Source organism: Labrus bergylta, chromosome 2 (assembly GCF_963930695.1).
Source record: "Labrus bergylta chromosome 2, fLabBer1.1, whole genome shotgun sequence".
Taxonomy (NCBI): domain Eukaryota; kingdom Metazoa; phylum Chordata; class Actinopteri; order Labriformes; family Labridae; genus Labrus; species Labrus bergylta.
In genome coordinates, this window is record NC_089196.1 from 14843251 (window position 1) to 14860731 (window position 17481).

Consider the following 17481-nt stretch of genomic DNA (forward strand, 5'->3'; position numbering starts at 1 on the left):
GCGTAGGCTGATTTATTTTCCAATTGTGAAAGTTTAGTATTCAACAAAGAATTAATCTATATCCCTCGACAGTATTTTTCTAAAAATAGGAGCACAAGAATCTAACAGTTCTGGGTAATCCCGGTTCAGGAGCTTTATCCACTTCACTGACTTATAGGTCGTAAGTGAATCAGACAGGTTTGATGATGCGTGGGGGAAGTTTCCCATCTGGGGGAAAACTGTAGGAAAGTATCCAGTGATTACACCACCTCCATCTATCTCTCCATCTGTCTGTTAACCGAGTCAGTGCCAGCGACAGCCTCACTCAGGCCGGCGAACAGTGTGTGAACAAAGCCTGTCTGTGTCTGAGAATACGCAATGGACCTTGCTCAAGATGATGCTGCTTAGTCACTGTCTGAAGGTGTGTGTGCCTGTGCGCGAGTGTGCCTGTGTGTGTGTGTGTGTGTGTGTGTGTGTGTGTGTGAGAGAGAGAGAAAGAGAGGCTGACAGACTGCAGTTATCACGAATGACTAATGAGGAGTTCAAAACAGCAGCTTTCATTCACAACAGAATAGTAAGGAGGTCTTACATACAGGGAGATGCATACACACTGACAGTATGTGTGACTCACTTCCTGTGTGTGTGTGTGTGTGTGTGTGTGTGTGTGTGTGTGTGTGTGTGTGTGTGTGTGTGTGTGTGTGTGTGTGTGTGTGTGTGTGTGTGTGTGTGTGTGTGTGTGTGTGTGTGTGTGTGTGTGTGTGTGTTCATGCATGCCTGCTATCTATCTTTGCTCTCTCTATTAACGCCTTGTTCACTGTAAGCCCTGTAGTGTACAGAAAATGTACCGTGTATGTGGTTGGGTGGGGTTCACTTGCAACATCAGCCACAGACCCTCAGCTGTTAAACTGCACCCTGACACCAGCTGCCACATAGACACACACACACACACACACACACACACACACACACACACACATGCTAAAAATACCAAGGCTAGAACACTTATCACTGGAAACATGTACGACCCTAACGCTGAGGAAGTCTGCTCAGAGTCCATTTATAGCGAAAATTCGAAGATGACCCAATGAAGCACTGCAACTAAAGATCGTAATAAAAAAATAAGATCATCGGACTTGACATAACCCAAAACGATGCCTTCAATTGCTTCTTTAACAATCCAAAACTTAATGTCAGTTTAAAAGTATTCAAATGTTAAACAAAAGAAAAAATAGTTTGATTCTTCATTATAATTTCCTTTAAATCTGATTAGAACTTGATACTTCGGCAATAATACATTTTTTAATAGAAAAATTACATGACAAGAACGTGGAGCCGTTACATTGTTGATGTTTTTTGTAGGTATCCACTGAATGAAGCCGTAGCTTGACGCTCCCAGAACTCCTCTCTTAAGTAATTTTCATCCAAAAAAATCCACGGGACCAAATGATCAAAGTTTAAATGTTTACTTAAACATAAGTAAACAAAAAACAGATACAGGTTAGTCCAAAACTATACAAAAAGAGAGATGAGGAGAGAGAGGTCAAAAGACTGTGTGGCTCCACTCTCTACTAGTCTGAACTGAGCCCAATTAAGTCCACAAGCCCCTCCCCCTCCCAGATCCAATGAACAAAAAGTATTACATGCATCCATAAATTTAACATGATGAGCAATAAGGCTCCTACATTTTTGTTTGATCAAATTAAGAATGAATTATCACAAGAGTTGGGAAGTGACTCTCTCGTAAATGAACCTGCAGCCACGATGCAGAGTATTACTGCATGGCTGCAGAACAATTACACAAAGAAGCAAATGAGTGAAATACCAGAGAAAAAAACCCATCTCTATTACTAAAAAGAAACAACTTCCAAAAAACGTCAGACTGTACCTTCATGATGCAAGTTTTATCTTCTCACCAATCTCAGTGATAAATCTGTTGTCCTTCATGTCCAGTCAGTGAGGATCAGAGAGCGTCAAGGTTTTTGAGGCCCCCACAACAAGTGGAAAAAGATCTTCAGGTTATTTTGAGATGGTCAGCTGTCGCTCAGAAAGTTCACAGGGAAAGGAGCAAAACAGAGGCTGGAGTAAATGACCATTGCATAACAATAAGAACATTACAAGAATCACATTTGTTGCAGGACATTTCCCCACAAACAGAAGGTCTATTGTTTAATAACAAACTGCAACACAACCCTGTCTTTTTGCACAAGACGATAAAAGATGCGTGTGTGTGTGAGAGTTCAATGAAATAATCTTTATTAAACACTTTATTTGAAAAATGCCGCTTTGTTCTCTTTCATCAAACTCTTTACCATGGGAACAACAGCAGGACAGTGGTTGAATTTTCACCCACAGCCTTAAGATACTGAGATTAAAAATGGTTTCGTCCACGCTCAGTCAGAGGCTGAGCAGGAACAGAGCTCCACAATGATAAACACACAAAGCCCAAGTGATAATAAAAAAAAAGTTAAACATTTGCTAGTTAAAACATCCCTTGGCATACCAAGAAAGCCTCCAAGCAGAAATCCCCAGTGGTTCCGCTTTGTTTGAGAGGAAGGGTCTTGGACGGGGTAAACCTTTCCCTGGCATCTTCCCTGCACCCCTGCAGAGTTTAACTTCGAGGGTGCACACAGACTCACAGTTTAGGGTTCAGGCAGATTCAAGCACCACTGTGTAGTCCCACTTCAATTTGGAAGATTCACGCCAAAAATCAGACACCATAGCTTCCTCACAGAACTCTACGTTTGCCATGTTTCGCAAATGCGACACATTGAATGCATCCGCACGCAAGAAGCCCTTTAGCCCAACATTTCATGCCCCAGCATTGACTAGCGTCTGGAGCTTCTGTGCAGTGATGGTCCCATTGTTCTCTTGGTACACAGAGCTGCCTTCAGGGGGAGATTTGGGGGAAAGGTTTTGGCATTCCTTGAAAACGTCTCTTTACTCAATGGGTTCGTGGACTGAGGTGCTTTGCTTGGAAAAGTGTCATCCTGGAAACATCTATATGACCTCTCTCTCGCTGTTTGTGGCGAGGCATATGCTTGCATAAAGAGGCATCGCAGTTTTCTTCCAGGCCAGGCTAAACTTTAGAATAACCACGGAACAGCTACTTACAGTGCAGAGTCTGTGAACCATACATCAGAGCATCTGGAGAAGACATATCAGTTTCTCAGTATCTCAGACTTAGAAGAAATAACACAAGGAGGCATCCGATTTCACTGACACAAGCAACTATGCCTCATACCTGGTCCAACTATGCAGAAAAAAAAGTAAAAGTTTCTTTCGATGAACAAAATCCTTTTATGAGCTACATCACATAACCCTAATTTACACCACTGGTGTGACCATAACATTCTTTTATGGATGGGTGAATAAATATGAAGCAAAAGTAACACCCATATTTCCTAATGTAGTGTGTTTGGACGCTTCCTGGTGAGAGTGTTTGGATCTACAGGGTGGAGAAGGGCAGAGCACCAAAACCAACCAAACCACAGCCCCAAAGCTCTTAAACGTTTTACTCAACACAAATGGCCGACTCCCAGCCCTCGCCATACACTGCAGCATGCTGGGAGAGAGTGTGGGTGGATGGGTGTGCCATTGCACACACATGAAACCACTTCCTGGCCTCTGCATAGCTGGTGCTAGCCACAGTGGTGTGGACTAGTATAGGACCAGCCTTGAGTTAAACATAATGCAGGGTTGGAGTGTTGAAACAGAGGACATTCCAGCAGCTCCTTCATAATAATAATAATAACCACTCGAACCAACGCTCCCTCTGCAGGCCTGGGTGGATTTAGTTAAAGACAGCCGAGCGGTCAACTGGTCGAGAGATGGAGCAGTGTGAAGAGACACACCGGTGTCCTTGTGCACCAAAAAGGAGGGATGTAGAGAGCAGATGTATTCTCAGCTCAGTAGAGCATGGACAGGATGGCTGCAGAATGGTATTCAGGACAAATGCATGTAATCTCTTGCTCATTCTTCTCCCTCATTCTCCTTCTACTCTCTGACTGTAATACCCTGTCAGTTTGGGATTTGCACACAGCAGAATGATTCAGCACTATCGAACCAGAGCAAGAAAGACAGATAGGACTTCTCTTGATAAGGCTGGCGCTTCTGAATTATAATTACATGGAAATAATTACTTGCCAAAGGTTTAGCACATCAAAACTTCAAAACTGGATCTGGCAATATTTAAAACTTTTCATTCTTTTATTTACATAACTGATTGCCATTATTAGGCACATACTACGAAATCCCCGAAGCCTGGTTTTTCAGGGATGTAGATTCGTAATAGCAGTGATTTAGACTTACAAAATGAGCTCTTGGCTTAATTTTCCTACAGAGTCCAGGCTCGTGAACACACTCGCACATACTCAATGTTTTTGTTCCAATTTTGTTACGTTCAAAGGGTCCTTCAAGTGCCCTTTTGACAATAATCACATAATAAATGCTACATTTTTTATATAATCAAATGTACTAAATGTGCTTCTTCAGGCACTAAATACATATATATTCATACTCTATCATAAATTCTTTAATACTTTATTATTCTGAATATGTTTCTTAACAGTAGTCATGCCATTTAATATTTCCAAGTTTTCATCCTATCTACGTTTACCGTTACAATGTTACAATTCATTTAGCAGACGCTTTTATCCAAAGCGACGTACATCAGAGAGTAAGTACAACACTAATCCATTCATACACCGCAACCAAAGCAGCAGGAGCAATGCGGGGTTAAGTGTCTTGCCCAAGGACACATCGGACATGTTGCTCAGCTGGGGATCGAAACCCTCGACCTTCTGGTTGAGAGGCGATGACTCTGCCAACTGAGCCACAGCCGCCCATGTCAAGCATCAAAAACTCCAACAAATCTCTTTGTAAACATATACATGGTAATAAATTCATTTGCTGCAAGTCTTTGTGTTTGAAAACAGGCCAAGTGAGGTGAGTCCAGTATCTTCTCTCCACCAACAGAACACACATTTTCACTGCCTGCATGCATACAAATGAGCCTATAAAACAAAGTTGGACCTCCTCACTTTGGGTTTAGTCCAACATAGGAGTATTTTTATATCAGCTGTTTAAGCCTTGTGCATTTGATTCTCCAGAACCGGAATTCTACAAAATACACCTTTCCACTAAAAAAAGATTCACATGGGAGGTTGGCACAAAACATGCACACACACACACACGCACACACACACACACACACACAGGATATCCACTTCCATGGTGAAAATAGGTTGTTTCACAGTGAGGTAGCCTGCTTCATTGAAATGCCACAGGCTGGTTCCACAGTGGCAATGAGAGTGCCCTAACACAAACACACACACACAGAGCCGGAGGAGAGTCTGAAAGAGGATCATTAGCATTGGCGACAAAGGCAGACACACAAATTAAAGTTCTATGAGAACTAGCAGAGAGCAGATTACAGTGTTAAAGGAAGCAGTGATTGTTGTTGTGAAAAGACAGCAAGGCTTTACCCTGATAAATAACTCATACAGAGACTAAACAGGGTAGGGAATATGAGTAAAGGGTGGTTAACGTCTTCAAATCTCCCTTTTGATCAACCATTGACATCAAACACCAAGTAAACACGTAAATACATGTGACGTAAAATAAGAAATGAATGAAGTGCGACTGCTTAATCGCAATGCAGTCTGTGAAATTCTTATACTGTTTGTAGGACAATCATTATCTCACAGCATCTCAAAATAAGAGAGATCATTACTTCCTGGTTAAATTACTGTATAGAAATAATCATTAACAAGACTGCTACTCCAGCACTCGTTCTGCCTTTGCTGGTCTCTGCGTCAGAAATGAACTCGTGCTGCTCTGACACCAGATCAGGGTAATTCTGACTGCAGATCAATACTAAGGAGTGTGCATTTCTCTCCATGGATGAGCTTTGTCTTACTGTGACATGAATTATAAACCTCTAGTACACATGAACTGACAAAGGGTATGCCTGCACACATACACACACTCTACACACACACACACACACACAGACAAACATGCAGGAGTAAATAGGTGAGAGGGATTCAGACAGGGTCCAAGGAGGACAGAATCAATACCCTATCTTTTCCAGTCACCATATTGCCCCATTAACATTCTTTAAGTATCCTCTTACAATTGAGGGCCCCCCCCTCTCTTTCCTCTCCTCTCCCTCATTCTAAGTTCATCATACATCCCTCTTCTTTTTATGTCAGTCTAGTAATACCAAAACAATGTGCACATGTATAATATGGGGTTTTATTCTATTTTAAGAGCTACTAACACCTGACTGACTGAAAACCCCAACACCAGTTCCCTGAAGTGAAACCAGAGTGAAATGCAAATCGCCTATGGGCTCACACAAGCAAGTGTGTGTTTCACAGAATACAAACAGAGAGAGGATTTTCCGATAAAAGCATTAAAGTGTCTCACAAGTTAAAATAATTGCAGGTTACATTACGTTGTTTTTGAGTCTGTCTGCAATGCTGACAAGCGGTGGCTAACATGAAGCAGATGTCTACATGGGAGCTTTGCAGAGATGAAGAAACATGCATGAAGATGTCACAGTCCTAATGCGGTGATAAACAAACATGAGGGAAACAAATGAAGGCTAACTTTCTGACCCAAGCCAGCTCTCATCTTTAGAAGCCTTTTGTGATATGTCCTTGCAGCTGACTCTGCCCAAGTGTTTCCAATGTTGTTCATTAAAAGTGCTTGCAGAAAATTACAAAAGAATTATGGATTATAACAAATTTCAAAAAGCCATTATGAAAACCAAAAGCAATAGCCATCTGAAAGTGCAAGCATCGCAACAGTATGAAAACATTAAAGAATATTAAAACATTATCTTGGGAGATGAGACAGCAATTAGCCCTTTAAAGTTACGACACCCTGCTGAGCAGCACACACTCACTTCTACAGTATCTGTAGGAATATTAAAGTTTTCTGCTTGGAGTCAAATTAAATGCAAAGTAGCACGAAAATGCTGCAATTAACTTCCTTGATTTGAGGACGTGAACGCAACAGCACCAGCTCCCAAATGCTTTGTAATTGAAATATGGCACGGAGCAATAGCATGGGGGAACATTTTCAGAAGCCTTCAGAGAAAGATTAAAGTGTGGCAAAAAGTTTAGAAGGAGAGAGATCAGTAGGAGAGTTGTAAACAGAGAATCCCCCCATAGCGTGTGTGTGCGTAAGTGTGAGTGTTTGTTTGTTGTGTGTGTGTGAGTGTTTGTTTGTTGTGTGTGTGTGTGTGTGGTGATAACTGGTGGACAACCAGAGTCTCTACCTGTGATGTGTCCAGGAAAACGCTCTTTCTGAACTTTCCTCTCCGTATCTCCATTTCAAGGGCAGAGCCGCGGGCAACGGTTGCTCTCGCTGTTTGGTTTCGGCAAAACATCTTCCCTGCTTTTCTGTCAACTTCACAGAAAAGTCCAGAGCAAGTCGACCGTGTTAGATAGAGAAGCACTTAAAAGTGAGACAGCGGAGGATATCGCGTCGAAAACTACAAAAAAAACAACAAAAAAAAACACCCGAGCGCAGATCCAGGCGGCGGCACAAAATAGTCCCACTGGGGAAAACTCCCAGGCGGTTTTGAAGCAAACCCCGAATCAAACTCTGATGTTGGAAACGACACCGAAGCAAGTCCTCTCACGGGGGAAAAACAAACAGAAACATGGATTCTTCCTCCCTCACAGCTGACTTTTCACTTTTCCAAACACTGCCCCTTGTGCGTCCCACGGTGACACACTGACTGACATCCCATGTGGAGCAGCTGAGACCTAACTTAGTCCTGTCCTGTCCTGTATCCGGAGACCTCTACCGGCGATCAATGTCGTGTCTTGTGCTGAGATTTACAATTGCTACAGTATATCTCAGATTCAGGCCTGTTTATGCAAGTCATTCAGCAGGGATGATGCATAAAAACCACATGTGCGCCACCTTTTTAAACCAACTTTGGTGGCCTAATTATTTCAAGCTGCCATAGTAACCTTTAAATATATATATATATTTTACAGTTATGCTTATTTATAGTAAATAATCACATTTGTAGCACACACAACATTGTCTGTTATCATCTAAAGAAGTTAAGCAAGTAGGCTATTGTTTTAGTATTTTACAAAAAAAAAAGCTATAACAAAGCCTTCAATTTGTAGATGACAACACCTTAGGAAATTCTGTGAGGCTCAGTCTGAGTTGTCGGATGTTCTTGGCTGTACAGGTCTTTAAAAGAAAACTTTAGCGTGATGGGTAATCATGAATGAGGAATCCTCAAGTGGTTCCAGCTGCGTTTGTGATAGGTTACATGACTTCTATATCATTTAAAGAGGATACCAGAAAAAAAAAACTTTTCTTGAAGCTTTTCAAATGTACAGTACCTCTGATGATTCCTATTTCCTGAATACTCTACAGCAGTGGGACTCAACTGGTGGGTCAGGACCCAAAAGTGGGAAGTGGGAATACTTGGGAAAAAAATGGTGTCAAAAAATCTATAAAGTGCTTTATAAACCTTTGTACCATCTGAGGTCCAGGCAGCTTTTCATTAAATTAATTTGATTGGTAAAAAGAAAACTAAAATTTGGCTCGCAATTTCTCTTTAAGGAGTTGGTGGTGGGTCCTGAGGCTAAACCAGTGGAGAACCACTGCTCTACAGGAGCTGTAAAGTGAGGGGATGTGTTTTGCCTTGACTGCGTAGCTTAGCACTTAATTTACGAGTCTTTGCAAAAGAGTATGAAGATCCACTCAGAATGCAAATCACAATCCGCGGGGGCACCAGAACTCGATACTGGACATGCTGTGAGTGGAATTCTTAGAGGTCAGAAAGTCATCAAGTTATCCGTCTCACTGAGCAGAGGTCACATCTACACAGAGAATGAGTGAGGTCTGCTTGGAAGTCCGAGCCTCATGATGACGCAAGCTGATATATGATAGAAAGAAAGAACACTGTATCAAGATACTGGGACTTTCAACTCTGCACCCCTATGAACTGTTCACCCTTGTCTCACGGAAGGTGTGTTTCACCATTTATTGTGCAAAGCAACATGTCACAGCCTCATTCGTGTTGTGATACTTTCTGCATCTTGCTCGGAATTTTGCACTGTCAAAACCTCTTCTGCTGTCTCCCTAGTTTACTGTGCAACTCTGTTGATATTACACATTAACAATTCAGGGGTAGACATCGAGTTTTCAGCAGAGTTCTATGAATTTTGGCACATTTAGACACTGTTACTCCATCCATGATCATCTGTTTAACCTTAAACTATCTAGATGAATGACTAGCCATTAAAAAAAAGAATTACAAAGAATAGAAACAAAACAAGTTCAAAAGTTTTTTCGATAAGTTCAGATAAACCTAACATAAGGGGTGTCCTGGGGATCTTCTTTGAATTTACAACATCACTGCTTTAATGAACACTTTGATATGCATTTAACATTCAGTACTCTCTGCCCAGTATCAGGAAATCACATTGTTCTTGTTGTCTGTCTGCCACTCTACAATTAACATTTATTGTCTGTAAAGACTTCTTTGTGTTCATTGGATCAAGATAGAGTATAAATTGTCAAATAAGATGGATGTTGCATTTTCTATGCATCATCTGTACCAGGTTACGTACCACAGACAGCACAGACTCAACTCTGACCTGTTATGCCCAACAGTCCAAATTGAGTTCTCCCTGTCTAAAAAGAAACATTTACTCTCCTCCTCCGGGGGTTAATGGTGTTTGCACCACTATCTTAATCGTGCACTGATGACTGTGTTTTGTGTTCAGTCTCTTTGGAAAGAGACCCTGTGAAGCCCCTGTCTCTCTAATCTCCTCCCAGACTCTTATTTAGTAGCAGGATGTTTGTTGATGTTGGGAGCTTGAGTAAATAGCTGAAGGCGTTGTAACTCATGCAGCAATGTGATCTCGCTTGGATATGTGTCTGTCTCCTAGTAGGGACTATGTGAAATGCAGATTATGTTTACATGCCTCATGCTGCTCTGGTCAGTAGGGGGTAGACAGCCACAGAGGGGAACAGCGCTTTCCCAAGCTCAGTCTGACCCCCTTTTAACTCCTCACTGGGCTGCATCGAGCCCTTTGGGCAGCTCAGTTTGCTGCAGAGTCAGGCAGGAAATGGGCTTATGTGCAGGCTCTGCTGTGGTAGATTTTAAACCCATCTGTGGGGGATAGATACGTCTGATTTATCACCCCTCGTTTATGGTACATATTCTATTTGTAAATCAAACAAACTACATTTCCTTCTGTTACCATCCCTCGTTTCTGTCCTGTTTTCTCTCTTTTTGAGAGTTTCCTCCAAACAAATGCCGACAAACTGGAAGACACAAAAGTGAATGTTAGCAGACAGTGAAAATCAAATACAGCAGTTAACACCGGCAAAGTCACAGTGGGCTATAAAATGTAGACCACAGTCAGCACACAAACAAAGGGGCTGCTATTTATTCAGAAAGCAATGGCTGTGCAGCAGCTGGAGGAAGATCACATGGAATAAAAAACAGCAGACAATCATGTTGTTACATTGCATCACAAATTATTATACAACTTCTCTCTCCCTCTCACACACACAAACACACACACACAGTATATGGTTGGTAGTATACAGTATATGGGAAATATTGGATATCTATCTGTTTGGCTTTCTGTTTGTGGAATGATAAAGGCTCAGCAGGATTACTGTGGCATCTACCACTGTAATTACATGTGTTTTTCTATATTCTAAAAATAAGGTGGTTTGGTTTTTTTGCAACCATTGCCCTACTCTCTCTCTTCTGGTCTTACGTTATTAAACCTCGGAGATTCCAGTACGAGTTTTCAGAACAAAAAAATACATTTTTTAAAAACACCTAAAGCTATTAAGGAAGTAATGTACCTGCAGCTGTCATTCCAAACAAGCATAGAAAATGTCATACTGTGTCTAGAACAATGATATTTGAAGACTTTTGTTTCGTCTCTGACCTCTGTCAGGGGCATTTTGTCTGCATTTAAGGCTCATAAGCTGGATCTGGTCCTCGTCAATGAAACTAAGACAAAATGACCTCAGATCTTAATCTTCCTATTCTAATCTTCACCATTTTCTGGTCAAAGTAAAGTAAATGTCTTTGACTTTTTTAAAGAAAACATTTTTTATCTGAACTGACGAAATGTGTCCAACTGTCTGTAGTTGAAACCTTGCCTACAGTCACTTTTAAATATGCATACATCTGAAGTGTTTAAAAAAAAAACCCATTATGATGGATGCTATCCTTTATTGGGTGGAAGACGAGGGGAACACCTCAGGGAGAAAAGAGAGCTTCAATGCAAGCCATATTGTGGAACGGTTCTGTGAATTGTGGAAAGCACCAGAGGGACTGAAGTACATCTCCAGTCTGGTTTGCAATCAAATGCTTTTTCAGTAGAAGTGATACAAGAGTACAGCAGACACACCGTTAGAAATAGAGAGGGAGTCTCTGTATGGCAGTGTTTTGTTAAGTTATTATGATTTCACGCCTGATTGACCTGTAATGTGAATACATTATACGAGTCTGACTTCTACTGGACAACACGTGCCATTACAAGCACACATCAGTCAGTCTGTCACATACTCATTTGGATAAGTTCTAACCAGTGAACAATGCTTTTGCCTTTCTGGGTGGAATAAGTAAGACTATTTTTCTGAGGATTAACAGAATATCAATAAGGCAAATCTACTGTACAATAGTTTCATTTTGACACTGTGATGCATTAAAAAAAAATCAGTCAAATCCATCTGCACTACTGAGGTTTTTCCCTTTCCGTCTTAGCTCTGTGGTGTTTTTATCAGCTTCACTTTCTTATCATCATTCCTGAAGCACTTCACAACCTTTGCTTAGAATGTGTTATACGTTTATTATTATTAAAAACAAAACACTGAGTTAGTCATTACCTGTGCTCTGAATTACTTTATTTAATCTATTTACAAAAGAATACAAAATGATCCTCATCGAGCTCTAATAAATGTTTTACAATACATTTATAAACAAGGAGGACACACATCAGGCACGACAGAGAGGATCACTGCAGCTCCAGTGACAGGAACTATGATATCTTCAGTTGATCATTTCATTTGTGGTGCAGTTTTGTCCAATTGGCAGCTTCTTTCCGCCCTTGCTTCAACCCCTTTAGAAAAAAAAAAAGAACATGTTTTTATTCTGTAGCTCTGCTTTAAACATCAAGGACACCTTAAATGAAGCTGGACACATTTCATGAAAAGCATATTAGCTCAAATGCATGGGCACAGAAATGGACTATCTTCAACAAGAAAAGCATCTAATTACTACTTACACCCACTGCTATTGACAACATGATGCAGGAGAATAACCTTTAAAAAAAAGCTCAGAGTCCCTTTTTTAAAAGCCCATTGTAAAGTCAGTTAGCTTTCAAGCACATACCAGGTAGTATCCTGTGTGATATCCACTCATGTACCAGGAAATTAGCACGCTGCCCAAGGCCTCGTCATCCACCAGGTCAGGGCTCATCGGTGGAGGAGGAGGGATCATCTGTGGTCCAGACATCAACAGAGGCATATGTGAAAATGTAGTGTAGATGAGCAAAGCTGCCGATATTTGTGGTCGGTCATAACAGAGCCAAATCTAAAGTTGTCTCCCAATTAGCAACTGAATGAGTAAAAGTGTTACGTGTACATTTGCTCAAACAAATGTTGCATTTGTGTGTAATGATACACTTTGACTCACCGGTGGACCAAACGGCATCATGGGAGGCCAGGAAGGAGGTACAGGCCCGTGACCACCAGTTTGTCTGTTTCCTCCCTGGTAGAGGAAATTAAAGACATCATGATCAAAGGAAATAAATTAAAACTTTGTTTCAAATAACCCTCTTTAGTAAATTTTTATTTTTTTAAAGTCTGAAATCTGTCTGTCAATTTCAAATACAGAAAGCCTCTCGGTCATGCTGCTTACCTGTCTGAAAGCATGCATGGGAGGTGGGCCTGGAGGAAACCCAGGGAAACCAGGAGGCAACACAGGAGGAGCTTCTTTGTGGGTCTTTGGCTTCTGGGGTCTACTGTGGGGTTGTTTTTTGTTTTGGTTTGATTTGGACGACCTGTCACTCTCCTCGGTCGATGACTCCACCTCATTTACCTGAAGTTACAGAAACATTTTGCTGTATCATTGACTTGTCTTTTCCCCTCCCTGCATGAACAGGAAAACTTTTTTAATTTTTCTTTCGGGCCAATGAAAGAATTGCTACAGAAAAAAAAGTCAAGAGACAAAAATGTACTTATCTCCAGCCAAATTAATTTACAACTCATAAAGGATGCAAGTGCTGTACTTATTACAACTTAATCACATGACTGATTACACTGTGATATAGCCATTTGTTATGTATGACACTTTCCAGGAGTTTTAATTTGATAAAGATTATGTACTGTAAAGTCTATTTATCTCACTTTGCACCAACTGACCAAAACTGTCAGCAATGTCTTCCAGCTATGTGGTCTAGAAGCCAAAAGATATTAGGTTGTGTTTTTTTGTAAGTCAGAGACTGAGTATAATAAACGAGATATACTTCCATTTTATAAAAGATATATATGTTAACTCGTTCCTGTTCAAGTTCATATTTACCCTGATTCTAACTGACTGATAGTAAATCTGATAGTTATAGTAAGAAATGTCAGCTATGACATCAATTTCTGCTATTTGCCCATGACGTATGTTTTTAAATTGGCACCAGTGAATAATAAAAAATACATCAACACAATGTAACCAAGGAATTCAAAGTAGATCACCTGTTCAATAAGCAATTAAAATTGTTAAATGTATCAAGTCTGATAAAATGCACTAAATATACTCGAGTTAAACCTTTTAAGTCAACTTCTTTACCTTAGTATTCGATTCCTCGTCCCCCTCACATATCTCTGAAAGCAGGTCTTCAAGGTTCTGCTCCTCCTCGTTACCGTACCCTGTGAAAACAACTACGCAAGTGCCTCTCTTCTCGTCTACGGAGGTGACGGTGGCAGCATAGAGCTGGCCATCTTCAGACCAGTATGCACAGCACGAGTCCCCAACCTGCCACTGTGACAAAACACCAAGAAATAACAAAAGACGGACAAGAGACAAAACACGATTCATTAAACGTGTCGGTCAACATAAGACACCTCACTGTTGTGTTCGTACTTTACGCCCGTACTGTTCATCTAAATGTATTCTCTAACACAAAATAAAACAAGATATTTATGATTTCTCCTGCCTGTTCATTTGAATATTGTCTCCATATGCAGTTACACACCTCTTTATCTGGTGGTGCGTTTGTTCTTTTCCTGCTCTGGTTCTTTTTGATGTTTTTGCGTTTTTTTCCTGGTTGGTTTTTCTTGGCAGCCTGTGGCTCGTCTTCGCCCTTCAGAGCAGTCTGACGCACAAAGCAAGAGTTGACATGTTAAATGACAAAAAAAATCAAAGACAGTGAACGCATCATGTGAACACACTGCAAAGCATGATTATTATCATTATTTTTTTGTTTTACCTTGAATGACGCAACTGCCTTGTCATAAGCCTTTACCAGCGCCGTGTCATCCCATATGTCTGAATCGTCACTCTATAAGAGAAAACGGATTTAGAGCATCTGCAGATTTAAAAAAATAATCTTTGAACAAGCTTTATATGCTCAGTGCAAACAGGTAACATGTGAAAGCGGCTGTGGGGTTTTTTGTCATTACATTTTCATATATGCTACCTTTACAGTGCAGTATTATAACCTGGTTTACTGTGGTGCATCCTCTGCCTGCACTGTAGGGAAGGATGTTACTGCTGCATCCTTCATGTAGCTGAAGCTAATACACGTGTTGGATGTCAAATGCTTCATTATAGTCCTACATTGAAGGACTCAAACAAAGCACCTCTCCAGGTAACCCGCGGATCTCTTCTGATTTACCTTTCCCCCCCTCCTCCTTTCCTCTTTATAACTTAATTTAGCCGCGCTAGTCGTGGTTTGTAGCTTAAGACTCATAGCTCAACATGTCCAACCAAACCTCTTAAATAAAAGCCTACAAAAGCTCATGCGGGTTAATCTTCTGTGAACTTCTGTATCGTAGCTCACCTGTCCAGTTCCACGTGCAAACAACACGTCTTTGCATCCGTTCGCCATGTGAAGATGTGTAAACTCCGCTGCTTTTTTCCCTCTGCTAGCTAATCGCTACACAACAACCTAGTCAGCGTGCGTCGTATACGTGACGTGCGGCAAAAGCTGTCGACGTATATATCATGCGACATATTGGTTGGCTTGGCAACAGTCGTAGGTAGCGTAGGTTTCCGACTTCTCAAACACACGTAACAAAACAAAAAAAAAAAAAACAGATAGTTGGGTATTATTAAAGAAGCGTTTGTTAGCGTCATTATAATCTCCAGTGAAGATGATTGATTCCTCCCTGAATTCTTTGGGTGCGAAAGTAGTGGTCGCTACATCCGGCGATGAGAATCATCCACCAGAAAACATCATTGACGGGTGAGTGTCAGATAGTTATGTCTGAAACAACGCAAATAATAAAGCCACGATTAAAGATAATCCCAGAGGCTCCATTTGTCCAGTGCTGTTAGATCTCAGCCTCCTCTAATAAATGTTCATCTTGTTTGGTTGGCTTCCCCAGAAACACGACAACCTTTTGGATGAGCACTGGTATGTTTCCTCAAGAGTTCATCATTCGCCTGTCTGCTCTCACGAACATTACAGCAGTGACTGTGGACAGCTACAGTGGTATGTAGTCTTTGAGAGCGTCATAGTGTTGATTGTCTGCCTGATGTTTTTTAGAAACCAGACAAGTCCCCAAAGACTCGCTGTAAATACAGGTTAAAGTCCCTGTAAACCAAAAACAAATATATGTTTTTTTTAGTTTTTTATACAAAAGAAGATTGTATTATTAACCACCAGGCCAAATTTCAGCAATGAAAAAATTGAAAAAAAATTAATTTCCCTCAATAAATACATTGATAAGTCATGTTCTGTTCAGGTGTATTCATGTGCCCACATTTAAAAATTAGGGACAGTGACTATCTCCTTGTAAAAATTTAACATTTTATTATTATCAGTTTGGACAGCTATCTAATAAGTGTCAGATCTTTTAATTGGCATAATCCGATCACAGATAGTAAACTGTATTGGAAGATGCAACAAATTCTTAATCTGAAGGTTTTAGTGTCTATGTGTGATCAGCTCCCAAATGATTGCGTCTTTACTCTATGCTTGGCAATTTCTTCTTAATCACAGAGTGAAGATGTCAGTTGAGAAAGTCACAGATTCTTGTTTAATCTTTTAAACTCTTGGATTAAACAATTTACTGTGACTCAAACCACTGTGTGGTAATAAATGAACAGAAATGGACTTCGATCACTTGCATGGAGACACTGCTAGCATGCTGGTTTTAGACATGTGTTGTGTTTTATACCATGCTCATGTTGTTATGCAAACACCCATCCAATAGTTATTGAGATATTGCACTCAAAGATGAAAAACAACAACAACAACAACAATCTAATGACACGAAGAAATATAATTAAAACAAGAGTAGGATCAGTAATACAAATTCAACATCTGAGTTTCAATATGTTCAAGGGAATCGACCCAAAATTTGTTAAGATATTTCAGGATGACTGGCCAATGGACAGACTACCTTTATGAGCCTAAATCTCACCCTGGCATGAATGTCATTGTAACAGATTTTAACACATTTAATGTGTGTCAATGTCAATATCCACATTTTCTTGTGACAAGGCAGGTTATCACTGTTTCTCATGCTTACTTGGAAAAACAGTTTGTGTGTGCTGTGCCAATCATAAAAACAGAAATAAACGTGTACCTTTTTAAAAGATATATAAAAAAGTAAACATTTTTCTGTTTGTGTTGTTTTCTCTTGCAGTCAAATGTCTAAAGATAGAAAAGAATACCTCACAAGATGTTTCTCATTTTGAGTTGGTCACGGAGCAAGGTAAGAGAGGCATCTATCCACCATCTATTTTCAAAATGTCCATTGAAGAATTGAATGTAGGATTTCATAAACTGATTGTCTTGCAGAATTAGAACATACAGAGGGACATCTTCAGTCAAATACTATATCGGTAAGTCCAAATAAATTCATTGTTATGTAAAACGTGAAATTGTAGCACTAAGAGGAAAAACATTGAATCTATTTCTCTTTTTCAGCTAAATAGGAGCAGCGCAACCCATCTTCGTTTTATCATCACCTCAGGATACGATCACTTTGTCTCAGTGCATAGAGTCAGTGTACAGCATTAAAACATTTGATGGTTGCATCATGCATTTATGTATATAAATATACATTTATATGTCATTATTTGGTCAATAAAATATGAGTAGATCTCATTATATGCATAGTCTGTTTTGATATCACACACATTGACATCTTCTCCCATGTGACAAGCAGCTGTAACGAGGAGTCTGATTAGCATTACCATGAATATGTAAGGCTTGAAAACAATAATTTATTTCCAAACTAAATAACTGTATCATCTCAATATTATCA

General features: G+C 40.2%; 3 protein-coding genes across 5 annotated transcripts in view; 1 reads left to right on the forward strand and 2 right to left on the reverse strand.

Moving 5' to 3' along the window:
• The window catches only part of rtkna (rhotekin a), a 56782-nt gene extending 49062 nt beyond the window's left edge, over positions 1-7720 (reverse strand). Inside the window, exon 1 of one of the 2 annotated variants that reach the window (XM_020650933.3) lies at positions 7265-7718. In XM_020650933.3, coding sequence (XP_020506589.1) covers positions 7265-7375 — 111 coding nt within the window. In that variant the 5' untranslated portion in view covers positions 7376-7718. Of the gene's footprint in view, positions 1-7264 lie in introns of both variants that reach the window. The other variant, XM_020650936.3, reaches the window with a different exon arrangement.
• A 4157-nt stretch (positions 7721-11877) lies between these two features.
• On the reverse strand, positions 11878-15259 carry smn1 (survival of motor neuron 1, telomeric). The gene is made up of 8 exons (XM_020650948.2): positions 15045-15259; positions 14472-14543; positions 14238-14357; positions 13832-14023; positions 12911-13090; positions 12686-12760; positions 12383-12490; positions 11878-12110 (listed from the first exon to the last, which is right to left on the reverse strand). Exons 1-8 carry the CDS (start codon positions 15090-15092, stop codon positions 12054-12056), a joined length of 852 nt encoding a protein of 283 aa, XP_020506604.2. The 5' UTR covers positions 15093-15259; the 3' UTR covers positions 11878-12053.
• Positions 15260-15307: 48 nt separating this feature from the next.
• Positions 15308-17321, forward strand: hspb11 (heat shock protein, alpha-crystallin-related, b11). 2 transcript variants are annotated; one of them, XM_020650949.3, is made up of 5 exons: positions 15308-15449; positions 15592-15698; positions 16858-16926; positions 17013-17056; positions 17142-17321. In XM_020650949.3, the coding sequence occupies exons 1-5, from the start codon at positions 15358-15360 to the stop codon at positions 17232-17234; spliced, it is 405 nt and encodes a 134-aa protein (XP_020506605.1). In that variant the 5' UTR covers positions 15308-15357; the 3' UTR covers positions 17235-17321. The 2 variants fall into 2 exon arrangements, with proteins under 2 accessions (XP_020506605.1, XP_065821599.1); XM_065965527.1 differs by having other exon boundaries at positions 15592-15620.
• Positions 17322-17481: the final 160 nt, after the last annotated feature.